Source organism: Coturnix japonica, unplaced genomic scaffold (assembly GCF_054131305.1).
Source record: "Coturnix japonica strain WE unplaced genomic scaffold, WE-NBRP24 Scf048, whole genome shotgun sequence".
In the NCBI taxonomy this organism is placed as follows: Eukaryota; Metazoa; Chordata; class Aves; order Galliformes; family Phasianidae; genus Coturnix; species Coturnix japonica.
In genome coordinates, this window is record NW_028188951.1 from 1,660,398 (window position 1) to 1,675,286 (window position 14,889).

Consider the following 14,889-nt stretch of genomic DNA (forward strand, 5'->3'; position numbering starts at 1 on the left):
TGAACAAATATACCAAAAGAAATCACCACATTAAAATTTACATCGCTAAAAAACACAAACCCATTTTCAAGCTTGGAGCAAGCTGACATTAGCAGCTTCACAGAAAAGCTGCTCCAATAACAGAGGAAATCACAATACTCAAAGCATTTTATATTTCCCCCCTCATGTTTTATTTTTGTATATAACCACTAGTGACTCATACCGTGCTAATTCCATTAGGTTGGCTACAGGGACATAAAGGACTCTAGAACTTCTCAACCCTCTTAAAGATTTGTCAGCATATCTAAAACTCTGATGCATAAATGTGAAAGGATGATTACTAATTCCCTATAACTCAAGCAGTTCCATTACCTCTCTAGGTTTATCATGTTAGAAACGTGACAAAACCCAACCTAAAGGGAATATGAGCAGTGCAACAGACAGATAAGAGTCTAGGATGAGTGCAGGTATTAGATCAGTTTATTATGTTTACAGTTAAAGCAAATCACACATCTTAAACCAAGAACTGCTTGAAAATACCTCAGTCTTCTTTTCGATTCCCTGACTAACCAAAGCAAATGCTTAGGTAGTTAAGTGCTAGTAACCAGAGCCAGATGCTTCTTTTCTTAACTGTACAACAAGCAATAATACATGATTGATTTCAACTAGCATTGTATATTACTGGAATCCCTTTAGCTTGTAACTGTGAACAAAAGTCTGATCAAAACAACAGAGGTTTAAACCTCTTTTTTTTTTTTTAACTGTAGAAAAGTATAACCATGGAAGAAACTGACATTATCAGATGTGACAAATACCACCAGTAACTTAAATGTAGACTTCTTATTACAAATAGGAATATAGAAATGCAGCATGAAAAAAATTACAGAAAAATCTGTATACTACACATCTCAATTCACAAACTGTGCAAAACATGATCTCAAAAAAACGTACTCTACTTCACATCAACTCACTATTCCTTTCCACTGTAAAGAAAAGAAAGTCTTCATCAAAAAAGCAATTAATAACAAATATTAAACAGTCTTATATAATTCCTCCCAAACCAAAAACCTCAGCATCTCCTCCAGCAATACATACTCCAGGAATCAGGGCTTACAGCACAGCTCTATACAAGAAAGGCAAGACAAGACTACAGAAAGTCATTTCAGCCTCTATCTGGCAATTCCTTGCAACGCTCTAAACCCTTGACTTCAGAAAGCAATTAAAGACAATTGCATTCCATCTGATCCTTCTTTTCTACTAGCCACATTCATGAGATTCTTATCTCTTATAACAAGAGCATAGAACAGCATTCAGACGTCAACCTTTGTAATCAAAGATACGAACTCTCAGACTCAGAAGTGCTTTGTCATTCTTCCAAGCAATCAATTTACTTTTTATTTTGTTAACTTTAATGCAATCTCCTTTCTATCCACTTAATGCAAAATATAGAAAAACAACATACTGTACAATGCTGTCTCTATAGTTCAGCTAATCTGATAAAGTGACTTAAAGTGCAACTTAAAATCTGAAAGCTTTTTTTGTTGTTGCAGAAACTCATTTACAACAACATTTTAACATACTGTCAGCAGTTTAAGCTAGATTATATTTGAATAACCTGGGCTGATGTTAAGTACTTTTATGTACAAACTTTTACATGTGTAACAAGGATGTTTTGAGAAACAGTTGCATAAAACTTCATGACAAACAGAAGTCTTAATGAAGTCCAAGTTATACCCAGCTTCCCATAAAGTTAGATTTACTCAAGGAGAAAAGTTTCTCTTGTATTATTCTGACTACAGTAAAAATACTTAAAGACAGACATGGGGGGGAAAAAAAAAAAATCTTGAATTTGAATGAGACATTTAAACTGGAGCTCAGAGAAGCTCAAGTTGACTGAAGCATGAAGTGCTTGTAAACCAAACTTATTTTCAGTGTTAAGTACACTTAATCTATTTTCTATTTCAATATATTATTAACATTCTTGAATATCTTCCTGTCATGCTACTAGAGGTTCTCAAGATAAAAAAAGAAAATCATATATGAAAATAATTATTCACATTTTGTTTTAGAAATCTTTATTTGCATAGAAAGTAACGCCCTGATTCTACCTGTTTACCCACAAATGAAGAGTGTTTACCATGTTGGCATCATATCAGGAAACCACATTCTTCCAAGGTGCTTGGACACTTCCAAATGAAGTCGATCTAAGCTATAATCATTGTCTGGAATCAGTACCTCCTCCATTATAGAAAGCTGCGTGAGTCTGCCTCCACACACCTTAACAAATTCAATAAAACCCCTGCAAGTTACTTCACATTCCCCAAGTCCCATTGCTGTTAAGTTCTTACAGCGCTGAGCAATCTGAATAAGTTCATCATCCAAAGGTTGAAGTCCATTAGCGCACACAACCAACTCGATTAACCTTGGGCAATTCAGGCCAATACGACCTAGCATTGCTTTGCTTACTGCACGACCAAAGTAAAGGTGTGTAACAGGGGTTTCCTCTCTGAAGAAAGCATCAAATTCATCTTCATATAGGAAAAAATACATCACAATGTTGACTTTGGGGGAGTGTTTAACAAAAGCGTCCCAGCTTTGCTTTTTAATAGTGTGAAATTCAACCTGTCCAGGATTTTCACTCACAACATCTATGCGAAGGTGTTCAAGGTCAACGTGTTTTTCACTTGAAAGCGCCAGCAACAGTTCATCACTCAGTATGTAGTAGTTCAAAGCCAGCTCCTTAAGTCCATGACACTGGTCAGCAACGCAAAGAACTCCTGAGAAATGAAAAACAAACTACTCTGTAAAACAAAAAGTGAACATAAGCACAGTAATGTGCTGCAAAGCTCAAGCAAGCACTATGTCTATTGGCTTGAATGCTCATGCCTATAACAAAAAAAAACCAAACCCAAACAACAAAGTATGATAGAAGTTCAGAATGTCCTTTCACAGGGTTTTGGCCACAAATAGTTATCAGCAACATCAGGTAAGAACCAGCCAAACTTGCCACTGTTCCCTTCCCCAGAGCTCATTCCTTCAGCACTTATCTGACAGCTCTATATAAATGAACGTCAGCAGCTAAGTTTAACAGCTAAGCTGTAACAAAAGCTTCCCCTGAGCTAAGACAAATAACACACTGCTCTTGATCTGCTAGAACAGGGTTCACAGATTAAATTGCCTTTTGTGGCTGCTGGATACTGAATACAAGAAAAAGACTAAATCAGCATTTCCCTTACTTTGCTACAGGGTTTCAGGAGAAAGGTAATTGAGAAGGGACTGAAAGGTTCTTTGAGTTTTCTATCAAGCCTGTATTTTCTAGAGCCTTTCAAATAGGATCAACCATTTGCCAAACTATACTTAAATGAGCAAGTTCATGGTACTAGATCTGGATACAGGAGGACACTAAAGAAACTGAAAGACTCTTACACTTTTACTACTAGTTTTAAAAATTCACTTACTCATCATGTTTTTATTAATACAGCTTTAAAATGTTAACATTAAAATTATTTTTTGCTCAGTAAGTTAAACTTACAGCATTTTGCTAAACAGTTTGTTTTGACATCCCTCAATTCATCAGTAATTAATACATTCATCTGGAATTCCGCACATATATTCCCACAAAATATTAGTTCAATTTACAAGGTTGCACATTCATATAAACTGCCTATATAGTACATAAATAATTGTTCCAAAAGTAGGTCTTGACTACTATCTTACGTTGCTTTTCTACTATATTTTTCATGCATATTTGCTACTCACCAGCAGGTGATACGTGAGGACAGCTGCTCATTTTAAGCAGTTTTAGAGTATCGCTGTTATTAGCAACGAGAACCTTCAAAGAAGGATCATCAACTGGCGTGTCATCTATCTTGATTGATGATAATGACTTGGAGTTTACAAAAACTACCGTCAGTGCTGAAGCAAAGTGAGCCTGTTTGGATGAATTGAAAGAGGGAAAAAAGGTCCTAAGACAGGTGGAACTTCACCAAAACTTTAGGTTTTTCAGACATAAAAACATCAAAAATAATTACTACATGGGTAAACCCTTTATTGTGTAAAGAATATATGCTCATCATTGCTTAAATTATTTTTTCTTGAAATATGGTCTCCAAATTATTAAAAACAAAAGAATAGAGTACCTTAGAGACATTCATGAAGCTTGGTTTTGCTGTAGAAATCAAACCCAGTGTCTTGATAGAACAGTTCACCAACTGAGAAAGGATGTTACAGGCTGCTTCTGCTGACTCAGTACTACTATCAACCTATAAAAGCAATTTAAAAATCATGAAGTCATTCTTTGCTGTATTTCAGAAAATAGCATCACTGACAGCCAAGAACACAAGGTCCATGACCACTCAAGCTGCACTGCATCAGGCAAAGACAAGAAAGGAACAATAGTTAGAAATTCCAAGACAAGAAAGACTTTAGGAAGGTCAGTAGTAAAAAATATTCCCCAGTATGATTTTAGCTCTACACACTACAAACAGACAGCATAAATCTAGGCTTTTTTTCCCCTCAAATAAGCTCATGCCTATCCAAATAACTGTAACTAGTGCCAGCATGATCAACAACAGTACATATGTATTTTAAGTACAATTTCCAGAGTTTTAGAGCAAAAAAAATGTTGAGCAAACTAAACCATTTTGCCTGTATGGGGGAAAGCTTTGCATCTTTAATAATGAACTGATTCCCCATTCATCTGTGAGATCAATGACAAACTTTGGATAAATCACCATTTCATCTCGCGTTCTTCCTTTTTAATAGTTGAGATGACAGACAGCTTCAATACCTGAAGAAGTGAGATATACTTTTAAGTGCCTGGAAAAGGGCACAAGCAGCAGAAGCAGACATTAGACTGCCAGTTCATTATCATCTGTTACCTGATGTGCAAAAGTAATAGGTATTTAATAACTTATCCATGGATCTCCAAATGTCAAACTCCTATCACTGCTGACAAAAAGCAGCTTCAGATTTCTATTTAAGCTTTAGCATCAGTTCTTTCTTCTGCTTTTCCTTCACAGATATGACCACCTCCTCTTAACAAGGGGCTATAAACTGTTAACAAAACAAATGCAATTTCAACTATGATCTTCTCATATAAATTAGTAAACCCACGACAAGTAATCAAATTAAATAAGATCAAGTTTATGCAGTCCTGAGACTACTAATATAGCCTTCCTTTAAATCAAGGTTACTGTTACTTCATTACATCCTTACTTATCAAGCACCTGTATATACATAGATAACATCTCTCCCCTGCTCAGATGAATTTTAAAATCTCAAGTTGCTCTTCACAGTACAGACAGTTTTGCAGAATTACACACATAAGACTTCAGTTCGCTACCTCCAATTCATCATGTGTAAGAAATGTTTATCCACACAACAAATCTGCTGAGTTCTTAAGACTGCCACCTACACTGGCACAGAGAAGCTCCACAGTATATTCTGAAAAACATAACTCAATCTTCAGTGCAGTACCACATAACGTTAGATCTTTCCTTACTATGTAGCAACTAGAGTGCAGAAATCAGAAAGAAACAGTGAGCATGTGTGAAAAAATAGTTATCCCAGCAGCTGTCTTTTTAAACATAACACTTTCCCGGAATAACACATGAATGAAAAACACATTTGACTTGATTCTCTGTACTCAGAAGCTGCACACATGATGCAGGGCAATGTGACAAAACAAGCTTCCATTCATGCAAGACATTACCTTGAAGCTGACATACTGCAGATGATCAGCGTGCCTCTTGATAATCTGCTGAATTAGATCAGGATGAGTAGACTTTAAGTAAGAAGTAGCTGGCTGGTTGAGTTCAAATTCAAATCTCCTCCAGAGATCTGGGATGTGAAAAACTTCATTCCACCTTCGACAGACGGATGATGCTCTTGCTCGATCTACCAAAGGCAGACACTGGAAAATGCGCAGAATAACATGGTGTGGAAGGCTTCCCCAGTCTATTGAGCCATGGGGGTCAGACTCACTAAAGGCCGACCCATAGAAGCATGTTTTCTGTTTTTTGTTTTCCTGTGATGTTTGAGGAGCTGCATTTTCAACCATAGCATCCTGCCTGGCTCTCTTCATCATGAAGGTTTCAGGCAGTGAACCAATCCAATGTATTCAAGCTGTACAAGTTTCTTGAAAGTCCTCACATATAGTAGATCTCTAGAAAAATAAAGAAATTAGGGAAGACAGACAATAAAGATGGGGAAGACACAGCAACAGATAAACCATGTCACTAACCTACCATTTTTGCCACTAAAAACTCACGTCCATGTGTTAATGTTTAGCATATAGACATGAGCAAGGACTTCGTTTCTCAACACCATTCATTTGTACAAATTATACAACTCCATTCTTGTACAAACAAATTAAGAAACAAGTTTCCTAATTTTGTAGAAAAAGCAGCATTTAAGAACAATTTACTTTAGAAAAGGCAAATTTCATACCTTGAAGCTAATCTCAGACTACAAGAACTCTATCATCTACAGAAGCCAATTCCCAAGAACTTCCTATAAGCAAAAACCAACTTTTATAACACGTGTGCCTCCAGAAGAATTCAGTTCAGTAGTTTTGCTCACCTCCTTCATAGTCTTTTAAAAAGACAAAAACCAAAAAGGCTGCCAAACACAGAAAAGGTCTGCACAATGAATAGAAAAAACATACTGCAGAGGCCACTCAGCAAAACAAGAAGTGAGATTCCCATGCTGGGTTTTTTTTTGGCACATAAGACAGTGATCTCACAACACAGCAAAGTGCACTACCCCACCAAACAACCTTTGTCATCTGAACCAGAGATTAGAGAAGAGCAGGAAGAGTTTTGATTTTATATTCTGACACCAGGCAGCCTACCTACATCTATTCAAGACTGAATTCTATTCTGCAGTTAATCCTCAGTAACTGCTTTAACTGTTTCAAGAGCTGCTCCAATTTGCAGTGGGGGCTAGGGCCCTTCCCAAAGGTTCTGCTAATTACATGTTCAGCCTGATCTCCTCTATTTGCAACCAGTCTGAAAGGAAATTTTGCACTACTTTATCATGCATTCCTCACAAATAAACAGAACACGTCTATTGTTAATTGAACTGTCTTTCTATGACAACCCTCGCAGCATGCTTTCTCTGGGATTCAACTCTACTTAATGTTATCTGTTCCCTCTTTAAGCATTAAATAAGGAAACTTTAAGAAATAAAATTGGTTCTAATTCTTACTCCAGTTTACTAGTTCTTTTTTTCCAATGCATTTTCAAATATGCCCAGCAGAAAGAAAAAGAAATAGCAACAAGAATAAAAGATCTGGTAAATTTCAAATATTCACAAATTTATTCTGATGTTCACATTTTGTTTTATTCTATCCCTTGTCTTGAGTTCTTTAGTTTGTCATAATTCTCAGGCAGCTGTAAAGTCTACTGACCTCCACTGACCTGCTTCACATGGCTCACATACTTTTTTGCTCCTAAGGGAGTCATAGTATCAGTGAGGCCCTCAGAGATTGCTGCTCCATGCACACAGGAAATATCCACCTTATAACACTACACTAACCCTTTGCCTCAATCCAATGCAAGTCTCTTCTCTCTCTGACAGGACATTAGAAACCCCATACACCTGCATTATCTTGTGCTTAAGAAGAATACAAGCATTTGCTCTCAGCTCTTAAAAGAGGGCAACTCAATCACTGTTCTGACTCTAGTATATTAAATACCCAAAATGTACGAGTAAGTTCGATGCACTGCATGTATTTGAGATTTAGGGTGGAAGTTTTCCTTAGTATCTCATGCACTATGAGTATTATGACAGGAAAAAATAACACAACCCAGGAACCAAAAGCCAGACTATCTTGTCAAAAATTCTGCTGTCTCCCACAGCTGACACATCCTGATCTGTAGGCTACCAATGTGATTGACATACAAGCGTAGCAGTCCACTCTTATGAAAAGAAAGCACATGTCTACTTTGAGAAGTGGAGAAGGAGAACCTATACAACTTAGAGCTGTTTATATAACCAGCTTCTCTAATGCTTGACCTAACAAACAGTCTCAACCACCAAAGAACATATTCCAGCAGCCTTCAGAAATTTTCGCCTTATTCTCTTCATGGCTACATTTATGATATAAGCAAGGAATACCCACAAAGAAATAAGCTATTAACACTGTGTTTTATTTAATAACTGGATCTGTCCTTCCCTGAATAGACACATGCCTGACATAACAATTGGGAAAAGGCTGCAACTCAGTGAAAATGATGAGTGGCATGCATACATTTCAACATACCCTGCTTCAAAACAAAGCACTATTTCTACATCAGCACTACTTATGTAATGAAGATGAAAGCTCAGCATAAATAAACACTCTGCTACTATCAAATTATCATCTACATGATAATTCAAATTGCTGTCTACGTGACAACATTTTATGCCTTTCGAGATCTTTAAGTCACACAGTGAACAGGCATTCCAAAGTATTACGAGTGGATGTAGTAATCAACAGTTACATAATACATACTCTCTCTTTCAGTTACTGGTAGCTGAGCTAAGTTTAGTTTGAGTCAATTACCTTCTAATTTTTTCCTTCCTCTCTCCTTTGAAGATAGTGGGGAAAAAAAGCTACTTTCTAAAACTGGGGCCAAGGCCAAAAAATTAAACAAATGCTGTTCCCTGAGAAGCATTTCTATGCTTCTGCTATTCTCATGCCTGTCTATAAGATCTCAGTAAAACATTAAGTCCTGAAAAGAAGAAATAAGAGTTCACTTTCTTTTTTAAAACCTTTTTGAGCATCACAAGGTGCAGCTTTAGCTCCTGAAAAGAGGTTCTGACATAGGAAATCTCCCAGAAATGCCATTAGTCCCCCAGCCCAAAGGCCAGGCTACAGATGAAATTCAGTATATCCAAAGAGCTAAATGATGTGACAGGGTACAAACGGTACACATAATATACGTATCATCAGCAACAGAAAGCAGCCACAATTTGCCCTTGTTGCTACAGCCCTTTAAAACTGATAATTCTGCAGGTTTTATTTTTAGTACTGCAGTACTTTTTAATACAGCAAAATTACATTGTCCTACTTTGCAAGATGCAAAGTCAGCAAGATGTTCCACCAGTTATCCACAACAAAAGTTTTCATCAAACACAAAGCCCTAATATTCACCATTAAGTTGTAAATACCCATTTTGTTCTGAGTACCTGAATGAGGAAAAGTATGTGAGATTATGTTTGTTTCTATTTCAGAACTTAATTGAAGTAAATAATAGATCCACGTGACATAATCGGGGTGGTAGTCAATGAGACATTTACATGCACACATACCTCCAAAGAATGTGGAAGTTCCTGTCAAGTTACCAGCACCTTTTTGGTATCTGAACATCCATCCCACTGTTGAGTCATCCTGTATGTGTGCAAGGATTCCTTAACCAGAAGGCAGGGATGGGTCCCAAAAGATGAACTGACCTGCGAAGCCATTGACCAAAGAAACAAAACTGTTCTGCAAAGTTTGGGAGACCCATGGGAAGGACTAAGGTCAGTTTTGGAACCAAGACTGAGAGGAATAGTACACTTTGTGCTGTAAGGCAGATATGGCAGCAGAACAACAAAAGTGGAAAGGAAATTAGTTCTACCAAATGTCATCTAACAACTATCATTTAACTAATGGAAAGACGCATGTGTTAGCATAAATCTAGCTTTAGCAACACCTACAGTTTTAGCCACATCAGTGTCTCTATGCAGCAAGAAAACACTTCTGAATTCTTGATTTGTATATTTTTGAAGGAAGTTAGGCATCTAGATAACAAACATTGTGGGGTTTTTAAAAGCTGTGGACAATAACTAAAAGATATAACTCGCTAGCATTGTAAAAGTTAAGGACTTTTGGTTTAAAATGCTATTCAGTTGTACCACAAAAGTGTGCTTACTGCATCAATGTAAACACAACAGTAAAGTTACTATAGCTAAACTAGATGCAAAAAAAGACACTGATGATGTATGAATTTGCTCCCATCTGCTAATACAAAAAAGACACTCTGAATAATAGTATGAAAGAGTATCTTGGTCTGCTGTAGGAAGGTGTACCCAAAACTTCCAAAACCTTTTATCCATTGGACAGTATTTGAAGAAATTTCAATGGAAAGTCATAGGAACAGCTACACCCACCTGGTTAAACTAAGATAGGTTTAAAATGAAAACGCAGATTTAAAAACTGAACAACATTACAACGTTAGGATGCTTTTGAAGCTGCATCTTCAACCAAAGATGAGATTCCTAGTAGATTTTTCATGCTAAACTTTCTAATTATTATTAAAAAAAAACCCAGAGACATCAGGCTTTAGATTCTCCTGAGTCATAAGTCATAACATCCTTTAAATACTACACAGTTAATATCAGTTTAAAACAGACACAGTACATGTTCTAGATACAAACAAGAGAAGCAGCCTCTATCTTTTAAGCAAAACTAAAGTGAAATGCTAAACACCTTGCAAATAACGTTGTTCAGCTCACATACAAGAAAATCAAGGCGTGTATAATCGTGTTTGTAATTAGAGTTGATCTACATTTACAGAAGTGTGCACACCTAGAGAATTTTGTAATTTATGGTGGCCTTGTATTGCACATAGAATCTACAGGTACTGCGTGTACCATGCTAAGCACGTGCCTTCTAACAGCTAACCATGTGCCTCCTAACTCCACATGGCACATACAAATCACATTCATTTGCAGAAGTGCTTTCAGTGTCTAACACAAAAGATAGGTTCATAATGACACGTGTGAACAAAACACAAATGACAACCGAGAGAAGAAAACACTGAATGTAATTAAAATATTTTGTGCAGCTTAGTTAAGAGTAAGCTTATAAACCACAGGGAGTACTTTGAAGTAGTTTTCTTACCTGAAGGACGCTTCCAAGTGACAATAGGCAAGAAATAAATGAACTGATGTAGCTGCAGCCATGGGGCACTCTGAACCATCTGTCTGCTTTCCTCTCCTGTCCAGATTAAATGCCAAAAAATGAAAATCTTTTTTAATTAAAACAAACAGCTAATAATACATCTCATACAAATGTAATAGGAAAGTACACAGACACTGATTCAAACGTTTTCTTGCTTACTAGAATGGTTTCTGAGGAATCACCTTAACCCAAGGAAAACTTGTCTCACATTCCAAATACTGTTACTGATAGAACTTTGAGGTCAGGCTAAGCACAAAACTGATGTGAAACAAATGTTGCAACTGCATTTACATTGTACATTGTCAATAGTACAGTGTAAACAGCATGCTTTCAATATTTGCATTATGGTTACTATTAATAGTGAAGTCTGTTAAACAACACTGCCTGTAACTGTTATAATAATCTAAGAGTTGTGGAAAACAAGGAATAATAAAAAACAAACAAACAAAAAAAAAACAACAGAAAATGCTTTTTCTGCCTTCTTCTGTTTCGTGGCAAGGCTGACTATCATCCCAGGGATCTATGTGACAGATGACCTAAATGCAAGCATTCCCTTCTACCACATGGCACAGCTTCCTACCATCAACCGTGCCAGCAGCATGAAGTCACCACCCAGTCCAACCCTTGGCACACAGACGCACAGCAAAGAGCAGCCCATGAGCTGCAGTCCATCAATAACAAATCACTCAGCCTGCATCCTCCTCCTCCCTGTTTTAAAGTTCCCAGGAAGCAGTGACAGACTGCCTCACCTTGGTCTATCAACTACTGTACCAGGGCATTTATTTGAACAGTCCCTTAAATCCCCTCATTCTGCTTGTTTTTAATACTTGAAGGACAGAAAAGTTTGTGTTCCAGTGTCTTTCACCATGAACACTCACTGAAAGCTTTACACCAAGCATATTACAGAACTAATTCCTACAAAAACACGCTCAGAACAGAATCCTTCTCACACAAACGTTTTGACCCTCATCAGGACAGAAAAAAAACCTACCCTTCTATCTATTCTGAACACTAGATTTCAGTATTCTGCATATCACAAAGATTTAAACTTGTTACTTTTAACAGCTGAATCTTTCCTACTAACTACAGACTGTAAGTAATTGCTCACCAAGCGAGCTCCTGTTCAGCAGAGCTGCTCTAGCTACTCAAATTATTATCAAAGATAAACAGCAGCAGCAGAGTTGAAATACTTGATAAACTGATGAGGTCCAGCAAGTCTAATCACACCCCATTTGTACAGAGCAGAACATCAAATACAGGTGCACTAGTTTACACAGCTGTTTCCCCACTATAAACTCTTCTGACTTCAATATACTGCTGCTGCAGTCTGTTTCACAGCGGCACGTTATCCTACCAAAACAAACCCAAATCCATATTATCAGCAGGGATCCTGAAAAGTTCAAGTTCAATAGCTGTTTCTTCAGCTTATCCTGGTAACAGAAGCATAAACTTCTGCTAAAATTAAGACTTGCGAAGTCTCACACCATAAGGGGTCCCAAGCAGGGGATTCCAAGAAGTGGTCAGCAGTGGCTCAGTTAAGCCAGCAGCTGTTCATTGTTTCCCAAGCTAAAAACCAGTTGCAAAAAGTAAAGAAAGAGCCCATATCACACATTCAGGCCACAAAGAAATAACTGCTTTCTCAATTCAGATCCCACCTGCAGTTTTTTAACATCAAGGCTCAATTGGACTTGAGAAAATAAAATAGCATAAGATAGATTTTTAATAAGAGATGCTAAACACAAATGGGACACCAGGGGATCTACCCTTACCAGCTGAAATACCTGCCATGTTAATAAAGCCTTCTGGAAATCATGTTTTGATGGGAATGTGATCATTCTCAGAACGCTGGGGCCTGCCTAGGAAACAACAAGAGCAGGTACTGCATGCAGGCAGTGCCAGAGAGCTGCTGAGATGGTGACGCAGCGAAGGGCTGAACTGCTGACTACTGACAGAGTACAGAAAGGAGATCAGAAACGCATTTGAAGCCTAAGACTCAGAAGATCCACCCACCGAGTGCAGCGAGGTCCAAGATTAAGCCTTTCCTTCATTTAGGACACAGCAGGCTTTTTTATGGGTGGGGGCAGGGAGCATTTCTGCTTCTGAGCTGGGTTGGTTTGTTTAATCAATCCTCATCTTTCTCAACCTCAGCTGTCTCTTCGGGGATTTATCACTTTAAAATACGCTTATGACAAAGCCTCGGAGACCTAAAAACAACAGCATTCGGTTGTATTCGAGCGTTTGCATTAGTCCTAACTGGAGAAACAGAACTCTATTACCACTTGAGCGCTATCTAGGTGACAAAGTCTAGCTATGCGAGCTCGGCTGCCGCACCACTTTAAAAATAAAACAGCTCTCATCTGAACACCCTCCTTACCAACTGCGAGCAAACCCCAAGGCTTCCCTTGTTTAACTCAGCGACACATCCAGAGCCCCATGGCTCTTTAAAGAGTCCTCTCCACAGCTCTATAACGAGTTCTCTCCCACAGCTCCTGTCAGGCTGCTGCCATAACTATACCATAGCGGGCAGAGGTCTGACCCCACACCCCGCCTGGCACCGAGGGTCCTCAGCAGGCCCGGCCGGGGACCGCTCCTCACGCCCACTTCCAACCCCTCCCAGACGCAGTCCCCGCAGCCCCCTTCCCCGCCCCGCAGCTCACCGCCTCCTCACGCGGCTCCTCGCACGGGCAGGGTCGCAGAGCAGCCCCGAAGCTCCCAGCCAGCCCAGCGCCCTGCCCTGCCCACGCCGCCGGCCGAGGAGCGGAGGGAGGGAGGGGAGGGACCGACGCGGGCCCGGCCCTGGCACAACACGCAACCCCAGTGCGCAGGCGCGGCTACGGCCCCGCCAAAACAACGGCGCCATTTTAAGCCCGGCGAGCTTCGCCTCGCTGATAAAATGGGCGGGAGGGGGGCGGTGGGAGGGTGGTCCCTGTGTGCCACCTGGTCTCTGTTCTCTCCCATTTCCCACTCTAAAGCAATAGGAGTATTTTTTTATTATCCCAGTTGCGGGAGATACTGAGATTCCTCCACAAGGAGGGATGTGGCTCCCAGAGCTGACAGGAGGTGCAGCCACCTCACTTGAGGCCTTGGATTTCTACTGGTAAAAGTGCCCCTCTAATTCAATACTTAGAGTGTAATAAGCAGCAGGTTTTATTCATGTAGATATACAGCATCACTCTAATCAACATCCCTTTGTGATCATTGCAGCATCTGAGTTATCCAACACATCCAATGTTTATTAATGGCTGCTACAAAATACTCAGGACAGATCTGGTTCCTGCATGGTGCAATAATTAAGCATTAATAAACCTCTATAACATCATAAAAAGAGATAATGCTAAACTCTGAGTTAACATCATAGAAAGAGATAACGCTAAACCCTGAGTTCTGAGCTGACTCTGAGTTCTGAGTTAACTCTGAGTCCTGGTTCAAGTCTTTTGTTCCTGGTGTATAAACTCATATAAAGTCCCGCTATCCAAAAGCACTGTTAGCTCTAGAAATAATATTTGCAGACAGTAACAGAGGATGGATTGTAAACAGAGATTAACAGGGATTTGTAGCTTGTATCTAGATGGGCCAGTCATGGGTTTCTTGGTGCACGGCCAATAGCCTTTGGGGCTGCTGCACGGGAACAGGTTTAAACATAAAGATTGATATCAACAAACCTTTGAGACTGGGTACATGAGTTTCTTTTTCTGATCTAATCTAACTTAAAATGTAAACAAATGTGTGTATGTGTGTGTGTGAGGGGGGGGGGGGCGGAGTGATACAGAATCATATGCATTTTATTACATGTAATCGCAATAAAATGCTTGCAGATATGTATGAAAAGCAAAACACCCATCAGTTCTGGATTTGCCACAATTGCACAAAAATGGGCGCACACCAGCAGCTTCTACTTTCTGTTTATCTTCCAGGTATAAAGCAGGTGCTCTGCTGTATGCGTCTCCAGGTATTTCATCTCATGCTTAAGAGGCAGGGAG

General features: G+C 39.0%; 1 protein-coding gene across 8 annotated transcripts; it reads right to left on the minus strand.

The window, feature by feature from the left end:
• Positions 1-437: 437 nt before the first annotated feature.
• On the minus strand, positions 438-13,668 carry FBXL21P (F-box and leucine rich repeat protein 21). 8 transcript variants are annotated; one of them, XM_015875843.2, is made up of 8 exons: positions 13,567-13,668; positions 12,920-13,113; positions 10,850-10,945; positions 9,277-9,417; positions 5,693-6,145; positions 4,119-4,241; positions 3,739-3,910; positions 438-2,756 (listed from the first exon to the last, which is right to left on the minus strand). In XM_015875843.2, exons 5-8 carry the CDS (start codon positions 6,065-6,067, stop codon positions 2,113-2,115), a joined length of 1,314 nt encoding a protein of 437 aa, XP_015731329.1. In that variant the 5' UTR covers positions 6,068-6,145; positions 9,277-9,417; positions 10,850-10,945; positions 12,920-13,113; positions 13,567-13,668; the 3' UTR covers positions 438-2,112. The 8 variants fall into 8 exon arrangements, with proteins under 8 accessions (XP_015731329.1, XP_085388222.1, XP_085388221.1 ...); XM_085532096.1 differs by having other exon boundaries at positions 9,277-9,451; XM_085532095.1 differs by having other exon boundaries at positions 9,277-9,529.
• Between the last annotated feature and the right edge of the window lie 1,221 nt (positions 13,669-14,889).

What these genes read in the sequence shown, in the direction of transcription:
- FBXL21P (XM_015875844.3), bottom strand. Translation starts at nt 6,067, where the DNA reads ATGATGAAGAGAGCCAGGCAGGATGCTATGGTTGAAAATGCAGCTCCT. An exon ending in TGCAGTATGTCAGCTTCAAG is followed by an intron (nt 4,242 to 5,692) that starts GTAATGTCTTGC and finishes TTGCTTTTATAG; the next exon opens with GTTGATAGTAGTACTGAGTC. An exon ending in GCTTCATGAATGTCTCTAAG is followed by an intron (nt 3,911 to 4,118) that starts GTACTCTATTCT and finishes TCATCCAAACAG; the next exon opens with GCTCACTTTGCTTCAGCACT.